This window comes from Xenopus laevis, chromosome 1S (genome assembly GCF_017654675.1).
Source record: "Xenopus laevis strain J_2021 chromosome 1S, Xenopus_laevis_v10.1, whole genome shotgun sequence".
NCBI classification, from domain to species: Eukaryota; Metazoa; Chordata; class Amphibia; order Anura; family Pipidae; genus Xenopus; species Xenopus laevis.
The window spans coordinates 44,291,806-44,309,223 of record NC_054372.1 but is presented as its reverse complement, the minus strand read 5'-3'; the positions used below and the strand labels follow the sequence as shown (position 1 = coordinate 44,309,223).

Sequence of the window (17,418 nt, the reverse complement as noted above, 5' to 3'; positions counted from 1 at the left end):
ATTAACTGTAAAACACAAGTCTAAAAACCATTTCACATCCCCCATAAGTACTATCCCAAGGCCAAAGATTTGCAGTAGCCTAGAATTTAGAGTTACAAACTGAAACCGCTGTTTTTATAGAAATATTATGCTTTATTCTGCTGTGATCAAACCCTCTGTGGTGACATATTCCCTACATGTTGTGCAAAGGATTATGGGTTTATATAAGTAAGGGAATATAATTAGTGTTCAGGCTTGCCCTACATTTTGTTTCACTATGTGTTTGCTCATAAGGGAACACCAAATATAGGTCATGTGTGCTACACCTATAGAAGTGAAGGCATTAGAGAGAAAATAAAAAGGCAAATGAAAAATAGTAAATGAACTGCAGACCCCCTCCAAACAGTGAACTTTACTTATACTCTACACTTACTTTTAAAGAAAAGTGGAAATGCGGATTTACTTCAGTCATACGGCAATATCAGTCATGGGCACGTTGCCATGGCATGACCTAGTCGCATGGGTATTGTGAAATCTGTGCGGTTTTGTTAATCTCTAATTGCTGCTTTTCATTTATGAGTAATATTTTGGCTTATCTTGCCATACAAGTACAAGCTTAATGTGTCATTTATGGATATGCTTAAGCAGAAATCTCTCAAAGATGTCTCTGTGGCTCACAATTATTGAGGAAACCTGCGTCTGCTTTTGCCATCGTGCTTGCGTCCTTTTTACCTTTGGTAAACAATTCATGTATTGGCAGAATAAGCTTGAAATATAAAGACATTCAAATTCTATTTCACTTCTAATGGCACCTGGTGTAAGCAGGGAGTTAAGAGCTGTAATTTTAAAACTTGGTATTCTGTAACAAAACAGCAGCCATCCTAAAGGTAACCAAGACATTTAACTTAGTTTTCCCAAGAGATTAAAGAACATCTCTCTGTATCCCTAAACGACTAAAGGGATGGTCGGAATTAAAGATTTTTGGATAGTTGGTAGCATATCCTTGTGTTGGAATAAAACCATATACAGGTATGGGATCCGTTATCCAGCAACCCATTATCCAGAAAGTTCTGAATTACGGAAAGGCCAGAGACTCCATTTTATCTTAATAATCCAAATTTTTCTTTTTCTCTGTAATAATAAAACAGTGCCTTGTACTTGATCCCAACTCGGATACAATTAATCCTTATTGGAATCAAAACAAGCCTATTATGATTTTCTAGTAGACTTAAGGTATGAAGATCCAAATTACAGAAAGACCCATTATCGGAAAGCCCCTGGTCCCGAGCATTCTGAATAACAGGTCCCATACCTGTACAAGGTTCTCCTATTTAGGGCAGAGACACATGTGGAGATTCAGGGAGATAATTTGTCTGGCGACAAATAGCCTCTTCTTCGGGCGACTAATCCCCCCGAATTGCCTTCCCACCGGCTAGAATCTGAATCACCGGTGGGATGGCACTCTGACGCTTCGTTTTACGAAGTCACCCGACGTTTCCTCACGAGGCAACTTCAGGCTTCTTTGGAAAACTCAATTTAGATTCTAACCGGCGAGAAGGCAGTTTGGGGAGATTAGTCGCCCGAAGAAGAGGTGATTTTTCGCCTGGCGACTAAATCTCCCTTCCACATGTGTCTCTGCCCTTAAGAGTAGGTTTTAATTAAACAGTAGTAGACCATTAAAAAGATAATTCCCTTTTAGTGACTTTAGGGAAATGAAATTTTATGTTTTACTACAAGTTTCCTAATGTTAGGGTTATTGTAAAACAGCAGAAAATGTATTATGCTATTATAAATAAAAAGAAAGGATATTCACACACAAAAGATTGAATTCTTTCAATATATAAGAGGTTTATATTTATTTTCCTTAATATATTTAGTAAAACATATGAACATACACCCTTTTGCTAAAACATTTGTGTTCATATTTTGCAAGAGCTGCCATTCTGTGGAGGAATAATATCCCATGAAGTGATACCCATAGCTTAATCCAGTAAAGATCACCATAGTGAACAGACCATGAATGCAGACCATGAATACAGGCACCAAATAATTACACCACCCAAATCACATATACATTTCATTAGCATTTTTAGCTGGTTTTGGAAAGGTTAAAAATATGAAAATCATAGGTTGTGGATTTAAAATGTAACCCAGAACCCAGTGGGTGTGAGGTGCATATAGGAAATTTAGGAGATATATCCCCTCCCTCAGCTGCTACCTATAACCCATAGCAACTGATGCTGTATGTTTGGCAGTGTATGGTTCATCTATGGCTTCAGCTGCATGCTTAAAGTTCACTTACTGAATCATTTGACTGTCCTTTCAGAGCTGATGTCCTGTGAGCAGCTGCACGCCATTCTCTTCTTGGTCCTTCAGGCTGGAAACATAATGAATGCGGTATGTGATGTAAATTTTATTTAAAGGGACCCTGTCATCGGAAAACATGTTTTTCCAAAACGCATCAGTTAATAGTGCTACTCCAGCAGACTTCTGCACTGAAATCCATTTCTTAAAAGAGCAAACAGATTTTTTTATATTCAATTTTGAAATCTGACATGGGGCTAGACATTTTGTCAATTTCCCAGCTGCCCTTGGTCATGTGACTTGTGCCTGCACTTTAGGAGAGTAATGCTTTCTGGCAGGCTTCCTTCTCAATGTAACTGAATTGGTTTTTACTACTGAGTGCTGTTCTTAGATCTACCAGGCAGCTGTTATCTTGTGTTAGGGAGCTGTTATCTGGTTAGCTTCCCGTTGTTCTTTTGTTTGGCTGCTGGGGGGGGGGTGATATCACTCCAACTTGCAGCACAGCAGTAAAGAGTGATTGAAGTTTATCAGAGCACAAGTCACATGACTTGGGGCAGCTGGGAAATTGACAATATGTCTAGCCCCATGTCAGATTTCAAAATTGAATATAAAAAAGTCAGTTTGCTCTTTTGAGAAATGGATTTCAGAGCAGCACTATTAAAGTGGACCTGTCACCTACACATAAAAAACTGCATAATGAAAGTTCTTTCCAAATTAAATATGGAACCCCAAAAAAAATTTTCATTAAAACATCCATACCTGTTATAAAGGTGTTTAAATATCTAAACTGTCAATCAAATATTACCTGCCCCGCCTCTATGCCCGTGGCATAGAGGAGGGGCAGTCAATTACTTTCACTTTCCATTCAGCGTTTCCTAGATTTCACAGCTCTCCTCACATTCCCCCTTCCCTCCACAGGCTCTATAATTGTGTACGGCACTGCACATGGACATTAGGTCCCTCATTCTGGTTCATACACATGATTTTGGGGTGATACACAATTTCCCTTAATAACAGTGTCCACAAAATGGCAGCTGCCTGCTTGCTGTGATTGTATAATTCCAAAACAGAAGGAAACAAAATTTAAATAATAAATACAGTGTAAGTAAAGTTTATTTTGCTCAACTAACATGATAGAAAAGAATTTGAAATTATTTCTTAGGGTGACAGGTCCCCTTTAACTGATGCATTTTGAATTTTTTTTCCCCATAACAGTATCCCTTTAACTACATACTGTATGTCCTCGGCTGACCCTATTGCACTACTGCAACTATTCTGCAAACCACTGATGGGCTTTCTTATGTTTGCAGGGGGGCTACGCTGGAAACGCAGTTGGCTTTAAGTTGTCGTCCTTGCTAAGGCTAGCAGATACAAAGGCAAACAAGCCAGGGATGAATTTGCTACATTTTGTTGCTCTGGTAGGTAATTACACTTAGCATAAATGTGACTTGTACATGAGTGTACATTTATGTACAGCTTTCTAAAGATTTAATCAGATTGGCTTCTAACTTTAATTATTTGTGTTTTATGTTATCATTGTATAGGAAGCCCAAAAGCAAGACGCTTCACTTCTTACGTTTTCGGAGAATTTGCCCCTTGTTGGTGAGGCAGCCAGGTAACTGCAATCTCCTGCTCTAAGTCTAATGCGTTAGACTTGGTCTCTAACCAGTAGCTGGTGAGCAACATGTCCAACCCCTTGGATGTTGCTCCCAGTGGTCTCAAAGCAGGAGCTTATTTTTGAATTTCAGGCTTGGAGGCAAGTTTTGGTTGCATAAAAAACAGATGCACTGCCAGAGCCTCAATGTAGGTTGACAAACCACAGAGGAGCTATTAAATGGCCAATCACAGCACTTATTTGGCAGCCCAGGGAACATTTTTCATGCTAGTGTTGCTCTCCAACTCCTTTTACTTCTGAATGTTGCTCACGGGTTCAAAAGGTTGGGGATCCTCTGTAGGCCTGGGAATTGTGCAGCTTGCTTTGCCATTGACTCCTTAGTACTTAGAATACTGGCAGTTTAACATGCCCTTACCTTACTGAGGGCTGATTTTTTTTAGTGTTCGTCATGGGGCTGTTCATGGTAGTCTTTGCGGCTGTAGCACTCCTAGGCATTTGCAGATGACTGCAGCTTTCCTGCATTGCAGGTAAATAGTCTCTAGTGCGAGTGAGATTCCTGAAAACTGTTACAGCGCTTCTGTATGGGATCGTTTTTTCCTATTCCCTTGTACGGGTATGGGATCAGTAATCCAGAATCCTGTTATCCAGAAAGCTCCAAATTATGGGAAGGCCATATCCCATAAACTTCATTTTATCCAAAATTTTTAAAAAATGATTTCCTTTTTCTCTGTAATAATAAAACAGAAACTTGTACTTGATCCAAATTAAAATCGAATTAAAAATTGGTAGCAAAACCAGCCTATTGGGTTTATTTAATGTTTAAATAATTTTCTAGTAGATGTAAGGTGTGAAGACCGAATTGATGGAAAGATCCATTATCCGGAAAACTCCATGTCCCAAGCATGCTGGATAACAAGTCCCATACCTGTACTTTAAAAGAGCAATGTCATTTAAATCTCTAGGATATGTTTTCAGGCCCGTATGTGTTAATAATTTGCAATGAAAGCACAATTGTACTGTCTTTTTGGCAGTGGCTAAATTGTCAACATGCCCTTTTCTAATGTCTTCAGAATAAACTGTTAATAGTGAACACACAGCATTGCATAAAAGTAACATGTAGCCACCTTTATTGTCTGATATAGCTGGGAGAGCTGCCACTATTTAAATACAATGTGTTTACTGTGGGAGTCCCTTTCTTTATAGTGATGAGAAATTGTACTGGGATGACGTAGGCTTGTTTGCTTAATCTGGTCACTGGCTTCCCATGCCTGTCTACTCAAGCCTGATATAAAGAAAGCGCATTTATTCTCATTCCAAATGCATGCCTTATAGATTAAGGGTGCAAGGTATGTAGGTGAAAAAATGCTGCCCTCACCAACTTCTAGCTAGCCCATTACATGTGCAGGTATGGGATCCGTTACCCAGAAACCCATTATCCAGAAAGTTCCAAATTATGGAAAGCCCATCTCCCATAGACTCCAAAAAAATTATTTCCTTTTTCTCTTTAATAATAAAACAGTAGCTTGTACTTGATCCCAACTAAGATATAAATAATTTATGTAATGTTTACCTGATTTTCTAGTAGTCTTAAGGTGTGAAGATCCAAGTTACGGAAAGACCCATTATCCAGAAAGTCCCAGGTCCTGAGCATTCTGGATAACAGGTGCCATACCTGGTACTAATGCAACATTGCCAGTGCTATGGGAGCCTGATAACGACAAAACAACATACACTGCATCTTCTTCTGCTGTACCATACATACATACATACATACATACATACATACATACATACAATACCTGCCTGCACTGTTTTTTCAGTGCTGCCTCTATAGTCAAAAGTGCAAAGTGGTAGGATAAGCAGCCTTGTGGGTGTCTGGGGCTTAGACTGTGACTTCTTCTGAACTGTGCCTTTTTGTCTTTGGGGTGCCAGGACCCTTGGAAGCAAAATGGCTATTGTCAGCACCGATATATGCCTGTACTACATTGCAGCCCTTTTTTTTTTTTAATTAAAATCTTTCTTTTGCCCCTTTCCCGCAAGCCAAACCCTGCAGGCAAATATAATGTGCCATTATCCTGGGACTTGGGTAGAGCAGGAAGGGTTAAATGACTGATTCATGCACAAAAGTCCACCTTGTACTTGGACTCTGAACAATGAGGAAGGAGAAGCTGGAGCAGTTAGAATCACTCCCTCACATATCAGCCATTGTCACTCTAGTTATGCCAGCACAATGTTTCACAGTGGTTTTGGCCTTGAACAGTGCAGAGTGTACAAATGAAGTACCAAGTCAGCAGCTTATTGGCCCGTGTGTAGAGCCTCCCGACTGGCTTTCCCGATCGATATATGGCTGAAAGTCGTCCAAATGCCCATCAGGCAAGTTATAAAATCCCGTCAGACCCTGTCCGCATCTTTTCGTTGATGCGGTCCCGCAATCCGACCTCCCGTCTGGCCTCAATTCTCATCTGATTGTTGGGCCCTATGACCCACGGTCGGGTCAGCCCGATATCTCCCACTTCAATGTGGGCATTACGGGGAGAGATCCGCTCGTTTGGCGATATCGCCAAACGAGCAGATCTCTACATCTATGGCCACCTTAAGGCATTAACTGCAAAATAGTAGGTCTTTAGAAGTCCTAAAGTCATAAATATGTATGACATTTCCTACTACAATGTGAGTGTTTTATGATGGTTAGATATGTGATGTAAAGGAGGGCAAAACAAGCTTGCCTTTCATCCATTTCCTGCTTCAAATATAAAAGGAAGTGCAATCTGTTTTGTATTTGTATCCGGCTTGTTATCTCTTAGTCTCGTATATTTAAGACTTCTCACATTAAGTGCCACGTCTGCTGCTTTGTTCTGAGAGTTTAGCTTATTTTGTGTACATAACATTCATTTTCATCTTGTTGTGTGAGTTGGTGGGAGCGGCAATGGCACTAAATGGAGATTCATTTACCTAATAAAATATCTAAAATGCTTTGGTCAAGCCAAACAACATAATAGACCAGACAAGCTTTTTTAATTACAAGATAATAAATGTTATGTGCACCTTAATGCACCAGTAATATTTATTTCCGAATAACAATTAGATTTTATATAAACCATTATTGTCAATTCCCCTGAAACTATTACTTACATGTTAGCCCTCATTAGTATGCCTTCCATTGGTAATGTAGAATAAATACCCTGATAACTAAACAAACTGCCCTCAAACTTATCAACTGGTTGAATTTGCCAAGTAGGCACAGTGTGTTTGAGCTGCAGGTTGCGTGCAAGCATTACTAATTGATAACTCATTTGTTGCAGATTATCCATTGATAATATAGAGGCAGAATTCAAGTCATTGTCAACCAAAACAAAATCTATCAAAGACCAAATCAAGAAGGAACCTGAACTTTTTAAGCAAATGGAAGTATTCCTACAGGTAAGCAAATAACTGCATTAGTAGATGTGGTCAGGGCAGGGTATGAAGTATAAAGTAAACCCTGTGCATCTGCTATCTAAGAGGACATACAAGTGCAGGGCCATTCAAACAGTGGTAAAAGTTTTTTGTGTACATATCCTTAGATAAAACCATTCTTGTGTTTTTAACACTAGTTTAAAGGGTTGGTCCTTACTTTTATAATGGATTTGATTTTTACATATCCGTGATAGTTTTCCTGAGGGTATATGCTTGTGTTTTCAGAATGCTGTTAAAAAATTGAAAGACCTGGAATCACTGAGGGCCCAGTTAAAGAAAGAGGGCCATAGCCTTATTGATTTCTTCTGTGAAGACAAAGAAACAATGAAACTGGATGAATGCTTTCAGATATATAGGGATTTCTGTGACAAGTTTAACAAAGCTGTAAAGGTGAGACCACATATTAATATTTGTTTTCTGTTACAGGGAGGGCATCCAAATGTTGTTCCTTCAGCTGTTAACTTGCATTTCCCATGTGGTCTTTTCATAGTTACATAGTTAAATCGGGTTGAAAAAAAGACAAAGTCCATCAAGTCCAACCCCTCCAAATGAAAACCCAGCATCCATACACACACATACACATCCCTCCATACCTTAACACAAATTATATATATCCATACCTATACTAACTATAGAGTTTAGTATCACAATAGCCTTTGATATTCTGTCTGTCCAAAAAATCATACAAGCCATTCTTAAAGGCATTTACTGAATCAGCCATCACAGCATCTCCCAGCAGTGCATTCCACAACCTCACTGTCCTGACTGTGAAGAACCCCCTACGTTGCTTCAAATAAAAGTTCTTTTCTTCTAGTCTAAAGGGGTGGCCTCTGGTACGGTGATCCACTTTATGGGTAAAAAGGTCCCCTGCTATTTGTCTATAATGTCCTCTAATGTACTTGTAAAGTGTAATCATGTCCCCTCACAAGCGCCTTTTTTTCCAGAGAAAACAACCCCAACCTTGACAGTCTACCCTCATAATTTAAGTCTTCCATCCCTCTAACCAATTTAGTTGCACTTCTCTGCACTCTCTCCAGCTCATTTATATCCCTCTTAAGGACTGGAGTCCAAAACTGCACTGCATACTCCAGATGAGGCCTCACCAGGGACCTATAAAGAGGCATAATTATGTTTTCATCCCTTGAGTTAATGCCCTTTTTTATACAAGACAGAACTTTATTTGCTTTAGTAGCCACAGAATGACACTGCCCAGAATTAGACAACGTGTTATCTTCAAAAACCCCTAGATCCTTCTAATTTAAGGAAACTCCCAACACACTGCCATTTAGTGTATAACTTGCATTTATATTATTTTTGCCAAAGTGCATAACCTGCATTTATCAACATTGAACCTCATTTTCCAGTTTGCTGCCCAGTTTTCCAATTTAGACAAATCACTCTGCAAAGTGGCAGCATCCTGCATGGAACCTATAGTTCTGCACAATTTAGCATCATCTGCAAAAATAGAAACAATATTTTCAATGCCCACCTCCAGGTCATTAATAAACAAGTTGAAAAGCAAGGGACCTAGTACAGAGCCCTGCGGTACTCCACTAACAACACTGGTCCAATTAGAAAATGTTCCATTTACCACCACTCTTTGTAGTCTATCTTTTAGCCAGTTCTCTATCCAGGTACAAATACTATGTTCCAGGCCAACATTCCTTAATTTAACCAGTAACCTTTTGTGTGGCACTGTATCAAATGCTTTAGCAAAGTCTAAGTAAATCACATCCACTGCCATCCCAGAATCGAGGTCTCTACTTACCTTCTCATAAAAAAAAAAATTAAGTTAGTCTGGTAAGATCTATTATGCATAAAACCATGCTGGCATACACTCATAGTATTATGATTTGCTATTATTTGCTTATTCTTTAATAACCCTTCAAAAAGCTTTCCTACTACTGACGTCAGACTAACTGGCCTATAATTTTGAGGCTGAGAACGGGATCCTTTTTTGAATAGAGGCACCACATTAGCAATTCGCCAGTCTCTCGGCACTATGCCAGACCGAATCCTGAAAAATTAAGTAAAGAGGTTTGGCAATCACTTAGCTTAGCTCGCTAAGTACCCTGGGATGAATACCATCTGGCATGTTTATCTTAACATGTTCTAGTCTCTTTTGAATTTCCTCATGTGTGAACCATTCATCATTAGTTGTATTACTAGAATTAGGAAAAGAAAGAAACCTTCAATAACTGGTTCCTCATTTGTGTAGACAGACAAAAAATATGAATTCTGAATATGCGCTTTTAATTTGTTTTCATCAACCAGCTGACCCCCCTCTGAAACTAAAGGTCCCACTCCTTCCTGCTTCATTTTTTTACTATTAACATATTTAAAAAATAATTTTGGATTCTTTTTACTGCTTGCTGCAATATCCTTTTCTATATCAGTTTTAGCTTGCCTTATAGCTTCTTTGCATGATTTATTGGCCTCCTTGTAAATGTTTCGGCTGTACCAGCTAACTTGAAAGCCTTAAAAGCACGTCTTTTCTTACCCACCTCAACACCAACGCTTCTATTGAACCAAAAAGGTTTTGCTTTGCAACGTCGTTCCTTGCTTACAAGTGGAATATACTGACATGTATATTTATTAAGCAGCATTTTAAAGACTTCCTATTTTTGTTCCATGTTTAACCCTGTGAAAAGTATTTCCCACTTAATATGTTGCAGAGTTGCCCTTATACTGTCAGTTTGCACGTCTGAAATTTAGTGTTTTAGTTACTCCCTTATAGAATTGCCTCTGCAACTGCTATAAAGTGAGAATTTGAATGAAATTTGTCAGTTCTTAATGACCTTTTTTTTTTTTACAGATTTTAACCTCAAATATTGATTGTCTGAAACTCCAAGAAACCGTTTACACATCATATATTGATTAATTGTGGGAGTCATAGTCTGGCAACATAGACAAAAAAATAGAGTAAAAACTAGAGAAAATGCTTCTAATTGGTGAAATAAAGTCTGAAGACCTGGATAGAGTTTAAAAAAAGATGTCGTGTTTGCTGAAAACATGGCTGTTCTTTTAGGTCCACAAACTGGGAAAAAATAAAAAATATTAATTATATAGTTTATACAGGTTACATGGATATTTCTAGCAAGGTAATATTCTAATACACATACCTTTATTCACTTCTAGGAAAACAGAGAGAGAGAAATTCAAGATCTCCGACAGCAGAAGAAGCTGGAGCAGAAACGAAGTTCCTGGCTTACATGTGAAAATACAAACTTTGGAAGGAGCTGCAGTGAAAATGACGTGGAAATTTTGAGAAAAGCTGAAGATTTTCTGCAACAAAGACCTCAAAGTTCCTTGAACAGGAGCTCTAGCACAAGGCGTTCTCGTCTCTCCTTGGGGGTTGCAGCAGACCGAGAACTTCAGATGCACTTAGAAGCTTCACAAGTAGAGGAAACAAGCAAGTTCAACAGTCTGCCCAGATCTCACACTCACAAGCCAAGGCCTACTGTAGCATGGATAGATTCTAAAGTAGAAAAAGACCATTCCCTAAATGTTTTGCAAAGGCGAAATGAGACAAGGGACACCCTAGAACAAATACCCACCCTGGTGATAACTTGCCTGGAAGATGACCGGAATATACACACTGCCAATAATCATGTTCAGCAACAACAGGAGAAAGCTGACCATAATAACAATAAAGCAGAACTTCACCAAAACAGAACCGATCTGAAGCAGCCTTCACCTGTAAGTCCCTTTGTGGTAACCATGGAGGAGCACGAACTGGTCAAAAAATTAGAACAATTTGATCTTAGTGGAACAATGTGTGAAAATACTGAACTTCTACATAAAACAGAGGAAGAAAGCAATGATGCTTTGAGTTTGTGCTCATTCAGCTCTACAGATGAAAACACAATCACACTGAGTAAAAATAAAGACATTTGTAAAGCAAGTAACTTCATGAGCAACTCAAATGGGGACACAAATCTAAATCAAAGCACAAGAATATCAGAAAGTTCAAGTGCTTCTGAAATAACTGAGCACACTCCATGTTTCTTTGTTGCAGATAGTACTGAAAACTCTTTAATGCGTGACTCTACTGGTGGGAAAGATTTGATATCTGAGAGCGAAGAGACTGAAATAATACAAAAAGTTCTTTCAAATGATGATGAAAAGAACTTCGATCTAGTTGCAAAGATACCTGTCTCTGGCAAGCTTGAAAGCAAAGAAAATAATGCTAAAAAAGCTGGTCTTACAAAGGAAACGACACTACAAAACAAAGACAATCTCAGAAAAACTAGCTCCTTAAAAGAGAGAACCTCTAGCACTATCAGGACAAATATCAGTCAATCTAGTAACACAGTATCAACTAAACCAGTGCGCATGCTGAATGATTCTGAGCATGTGAATATGAGAAAAGTTGTCCCCATTTCTAAATCCAATAGGGCTGGCAGTATAAAGCATACAGAACTGAGAAGCTCTCTCCGGGATTCCCCTAGCAGTGACAGCAAGCAGACCCTTAGACATTCACTCAGGGGGAAGAGTGAAAATGTGCCAAAAAACTCTTACTCGCCTTCTGAGGAACCCAAACTACAAAGAGGAGACAGCTTCATATTAAACGGTTCCAGGTTTCAGAGAGATCAACTTCAGAGGAGCAATTCTGTGAAAAAGCCAGCAGCAAAACCAGTGCGTAATATTTGTAAACCAAAGCCCGAAGAGACCAAACTTTGCCGTTCGACTGCGAAGTCAGCGCTAAGCAATACAGAAGTCGGTAAAATGCCCCCTGCACCACCCATAAAGTCACCATCATCTTCTTCATCTACACCAAGCTTTGCAAGAAATACTGTAGCTTCTTCCAAACGTGCAAAAAGTGATTCTACTCCTCCAACCAAAGTAACAACCATGTCTAGATCTGGCTCTCTCCGCCAGTCAAAACTAAAGTCTGACCCTATTAGTAAAGAAGCAAATACAAATGATGATGGAAATGTAAATACACCCAAGAGGGCCAATAGCTTAAGAGCAAATGGAAGGCCGAAGGAACCAGTTAGAGACTCCATACCTGAAACTGATCAAAAAGAAAAAAGTATTGTGGAAAAGTCCTCTATAAAGCTGAAAGACACAGGAAAGGCAACGCTCGGCAAACTATTGAAACCTTTACTAAAGTGATAGTGTTATTTAAACAGCATTACTTTTTCTTGACGAGCCCTATTTGGGTGAGCACAGGAAAGTGAACTTTTCTTTGTCAGTCCCTTATTTTGACGTGCTCTATGTATATCATATGCAGCTAGCCGTACTGGAGGCGCCAGCTCATCGTACTGGACATTTTGTGTTTTCCTGTTATTTTTTCCTCATTTTTCAACATCATGAAGGGAGATAAAATGTGCTTGTTACAGCTCTTGGGTGGCATATGTTTAACATAGACACACACAAACATCCATTTAAAAAAACTTTTTTTTGTTTTTCATTTCGAGCAAATTCACCCAGAAGAGGAAAGGACTCTGATGAACCCTTACCCACTGAAGGCTCTGCTTGATTATTGACACTAAGGCTGGCTGGCCACTTCCAGTCACTGGAGTTTTCAGTCTTGATGACATGAATTAAGCTTGAAAGACTCTGCTGGGTGGAGTCTGCATATTAATGGATGCCCCCCTGGAACTATAAGCGGCACAGGTGTGTCTCCTTATTGCACAATAGCACACGTCCTGTAGTATGATTCTTTGTTAAGAGCACTTCCGCTGTTATGTGTATTCTGTTGTGTTTGTCTTTTTTTATTGTTCATACGTGAATACTGCTGCTAGGGTTCTCTTGTATAATAAGCTTTGATAAAAACATTTGCTGTTTCTCATCCCCCTGATACCTTTGATCAGCGAACGAGGCCCACTGGTCATGTATAGTAATTAGATTCTATTCCCAATTTATTCTGTAGCAGTGCATTTAGTGAAAGGATAATTTGGCACATTCAGCTTCATCCGGGGAGCAGGGGGTATTCTATTGCCACAGAATGTTTACAAAAGCTTTTACATATCATGCCTTATCTGAGTTGTTACTATACTGATGAAAGTGGATATTTTATATATACTAAAAAAAATGTTTGGATGGTGGTGGAAGAAATCACTGGGTGAATTATTTATTCCTGTCCATAGGTGGCCAACTGCTGCTTTTGGTGTTAATATAACATTACAGTTTTAATCATAGCTGGGTTTTTTTGTACAGGGGAGGAATGTGTCCCACTGGTAGACTACACACTAATAATCATTTATCCACAGCCTCTAATGGGAAATGACCTACAATAATGACAAACCGACAATGGCAGCTCACACTGTGGAACGTACAAGCTCATTGAGTTTGATTAAAATAATTTCTCATTGGAAATAAACATCTGAGTATCAGTTGCTTTAGGGATTCCCAAAATGCATCCCTCCACCATTCTTTAACTACTTCTCTAAGAATCCTAATGAGGCCAGTAGTCCAGTAAAAGATATAAGGGCATGGGCTGAAAAATGCTATTTACTGGGATCTGATACCAAGGTCTGAGGAATGGTATCCTACAATGCTTTAGCATTTCCATTTCTTTTAAATGCATGGCCATTATATGGTCCCCCTCTAGCTTGTAGTTAAAGGAAAACTATACCCCCCAAACAATGTAGGTCTCTATTAAAAAATACAGCTCATGTGTAAAACCCTGCTTCATGTAAATGAACCATTATCATAATAATATACTTTTCTAGTAGTATGTGCCATTGGGTAATCATAAATACGATTCACTGTGCACACATACAAACCACATGTAAGGTCACATGAGCCAATTAACAGACAGAGTTCTGCCTTTTGCTTCCTCACTTCTTCCTGTTACAGTTAGAGTTGTAGTATTTCTGGTCAGGTGATCTCTGAGGCAGCACAGATAGAGTCACGAAATGGTGGTTCAAGGCAAGAGATGTAAAAGGGCAATATTTATGTAAATATATATTCCAGTTTGGTAAGATTCTTTAATATGTCATTCAATTTGATATAAACTATCTGTTGCTTAAGTATTCATTTTGGGGGTATAGTTTTCCTTTAAGTGCAGCTTGCAGAGGAGGTATGGGACCAAAACTGGTGAGGCCCAGGTTGGCTGTAAGGGTTAGTCCACACGAGGAGATTCGGGGAGATTTAGTCGCCTGGCGACAATCTCCCCGAACTGCCTCCGCGTGTCTTCCCATCCGCTATAATGAAAAGTCGCCTGCGCTAAAGCACACGCGGCACTTTGTTTTCCGAAGTCGCACGTGACTTTAGCGCAGGCGTTTTTTCATTATAGCGGATGGGAAGACACGCGGAGGCAGTTCGGGGAGATTGACGCCCAGAAGAAGAGGCGATTAGTCGCCAGGCAACTAAATCTCCCTGAATCTCCTCGTGTGGACTAACCCTAAGTGCTAAAAATGTCTGTTGCTATTAAATGGTACTATGTGACATCTAGATCTACAGGGCCAATTTATCAAGGTGTGTAGTATGGAAATAAGTAACTAAAATTAATAACTGGCCTTTTGCTTATTTATGTTGGATAATGGCAAATCGTCATGTTTTTCAGCGATAAGGACAGAAGAGTAAATTCTTTGTAGGAGTTTGGATAAAATGGTGCTTTTTATATTGATAAATATGTCCTGTAGACTTTGCACACTGCCAGGGGATATATGTGAGATATCACACTGCTAGAGACTGTAGGAGAGCTTGATTCACATGTATAATAAATGGCAAAACCTGAAAAGGGGTACTTTGTCTAAACAGGCCAACGATAACTTAGAACATTCCACTGTACCTGTAATGGGCAACCAGAAGCCCTCACAACGTAGAACTACAACTCGCAGCAGTTAAGGGTTGTTGGGAGTTGTATTTCATCAACATGTGGAGGGTCACCAGTGACAGGTGTGTGTATGCTTTTTTCAGAATGTAGTTAAACCAATTAAAATTCAGCTCACTCAGGGACAGATACACACATCAGGGTAGCAATGGAGCCCCATAACCCAAGACAAGACAGGAATAGCACAATTGGGATTCCCCAGCAGAAAACTGTATTAGAATATAATTTAAATGTTTGTAAAATTGTGTATATATATATAAAATATATGTAAATAAATATTTAATGGAACTTTTGCATATTTGATAGTAAACATATAGTTTGCTAATAAATTCCTTGACCCTGGAAACAAGTTCATGTAGTACGGTCCTTTTCTTTTTCTGTTGCTTCGACTTTTACCAGCCTAGAGTGAAATATGTTGCAGATACAGTAGATCCCACATGCAGTTGTGTTTTCCAGAACAGTAGCTGCTCATTTTCCCTAATTAAAAGAGACACCCCAGGCAAAAGGAAAGTATTACCTGCAACCTTGAAAATTCTGAGTAGCCAAAGGTTTGGGTTGGTTGGCAACATCTGGGATTTTTGTTCCAAAAAATGTTAAGTCTGTCTGTGCAGCTCTGGCTTGCAGTTGAACAGAGAAAAGAATCAAGGCACAGTGAGGAACATGCCCGCTCTCAGCACTGCTCTAGATGAACAAAGCCAGGAAATCAGTAGGCTCTTATGTAGCTGTTTTCTTAATCCTGAAGGAAAACTGGCAGATAGAAATGCAATTACAAGAAATTAAAAAGGGCTACATGCAGCACGATATATATATATATATTATAGAATATATATAGAATATAGAATATAATATACAGTACATGGTATGGAATCCCTTATCAGAAACCCATTATACTGAAAGCTCTAAATTACAGGAATGTCATCTCCTATAGACTCTATTTTAGTAAAATAATTTTTTTTTAGAAGTATTTCCCTTTTCTCTGTAATCATAAAGCAGTAGCTTGTACTTGATCTTAACTAAGCTGCAGGAATCCAAATTGGTGGCAAAACAATCCTGTAGGGTTTATTTCATGTTTAAATGGTCTGGTGATCCAATTTACTGAAAGATCCCTTATCTGGAAAACCCCAGGTACCAAGCATTCTGAATAATATATCCTTATATTATATATATTATATAATTAGAAAAGAAAATAGTTTTTCTAATACAAATTGCATACATTGTCATCAGAAGACAAAGGGCCATATTTATCAAGGGTCGAATTTCGAATTGAAAAAACTTCGAAATTCGAATTCAAAAAGACCAACCAAAATTAAGTCGTAGGTTTTTTTTTGGGTCGAATAGGTCAGTTTTTGATCAAATATGTCCATATTCGGCCGAATTCGAATCATTCAAATCGAACGAATAGCGCATTCAATCGAATTCAATTCGAAGTTTTTCCCAATTGTCCACCAATTGAATTCAAATAGGTTCTAGGAGGTCCCCCATAGGCTAAAACAGCAATTTGGCAGGTTTTAGAAGCTGAAATGTTAAAATCACAGTACATGATAAATTTCAATATTCGAATTTTAAATTTTTTTGCAAATTTGAATGGAATTTGGACTATTCCCTAGTCGAAGTACACAAAAATAGCTCGAAATTCAATTTTTTTTCATTTCGAAAATTCACCCTGACCTTTGATAAATCTGCCCCAAAGTGTTTGCTTGTACCTGAAAACAATGTATAGGTTTGGGACAAATGTTTTACTTCAAACTGGAGATGACTGTGGCAGATTTTACAAAGACAGTGAAAGATATGGCAGCTTAGCCGAGGAAGAGTAAATAAAAATCCCTGATATTTTCACCCATGTATAAAATCCAAATCTCAAATGTAAAAAGAATGCTGTATAAAATATTAAATTAAAATGTTTATGTGGTTAAATTCTTCAATTACTTTAATGAAAGAACAGTTGTATTGCAGTTAAGCAGTTCATTTATTGTTCTGTTATTTGGCAAAAGAAGCCTACAGGCTCAAGTACTTTATTTACCTCGGCAAAGGGCCTTGGTGACTCAGGGCTTCAAGTACTTGGCTTTGTTGATGCACTCATCCTGTCTGGAGGCAATAAAAGCAAATCAGAGAGTGCCTTTAACATGGACATACAGTTTAGTCCTTTATGTCCTTGTAGCTAATTATGAACTATGGGTTCTTGTCCTACGCCTGCAGCCATGTTTCAATATATTGCACAGATGAGGTCTAAAACATCAAAACACATTGTCTGCAAGTTTTGATTGTTGGATCCAACATA

The 17,418-nt window shown here is 38.6% G+C and overlaps 1 protein-coding gene across 4 annotated transcripts in view; it reads left to right on the top strand.

Moving 5' to 3' along the window:
- Positions 1 to 14,035, top strand: part of fhdc1.S (FH2 domain containing 1 S homeolog) — a 46,985-nt gene extending 32,950 nt beyond the window's left edge. For all 4 annotated transcript variants that reach the window (XM_018243257.2, XM_018243255.2, XM_018243256.2 and 1 more), the window contains exons 7-12: positions 2,306 to 2,376; positions 3,594 to 3,701; positions 3,828 to 3,898; positions 7,201 to 7,318; positions 7,580 to 7,744; positions 10,493 to 14,035. In XM_018243257.2, coding sequence (XP_018098746.1) covers positions 2,306 to 2,376; positions 3,594 to 3,701; positions 3,828 to 3,898; positions 7,201 to 7,318; positions 7,580 to 7,744; positions 10,493 to 12,472 — 2,513 coding nt within the window. In that variant the 3' untranslated portion in view covers positions 12,473 to 14,035. The remainder of the gene's footprint in view (positions 1 to 2,305; positions 2,377 to 3,593; positions 3,702 to 3,827; positions 3,899 to 7,200; positions 7,319 to 7,579; positions 7,745 to 10,492) is intronic.
- The last annotated feature ends 3,383 nt before the right edge of the window (positions 14,036 to 17,418 follow it).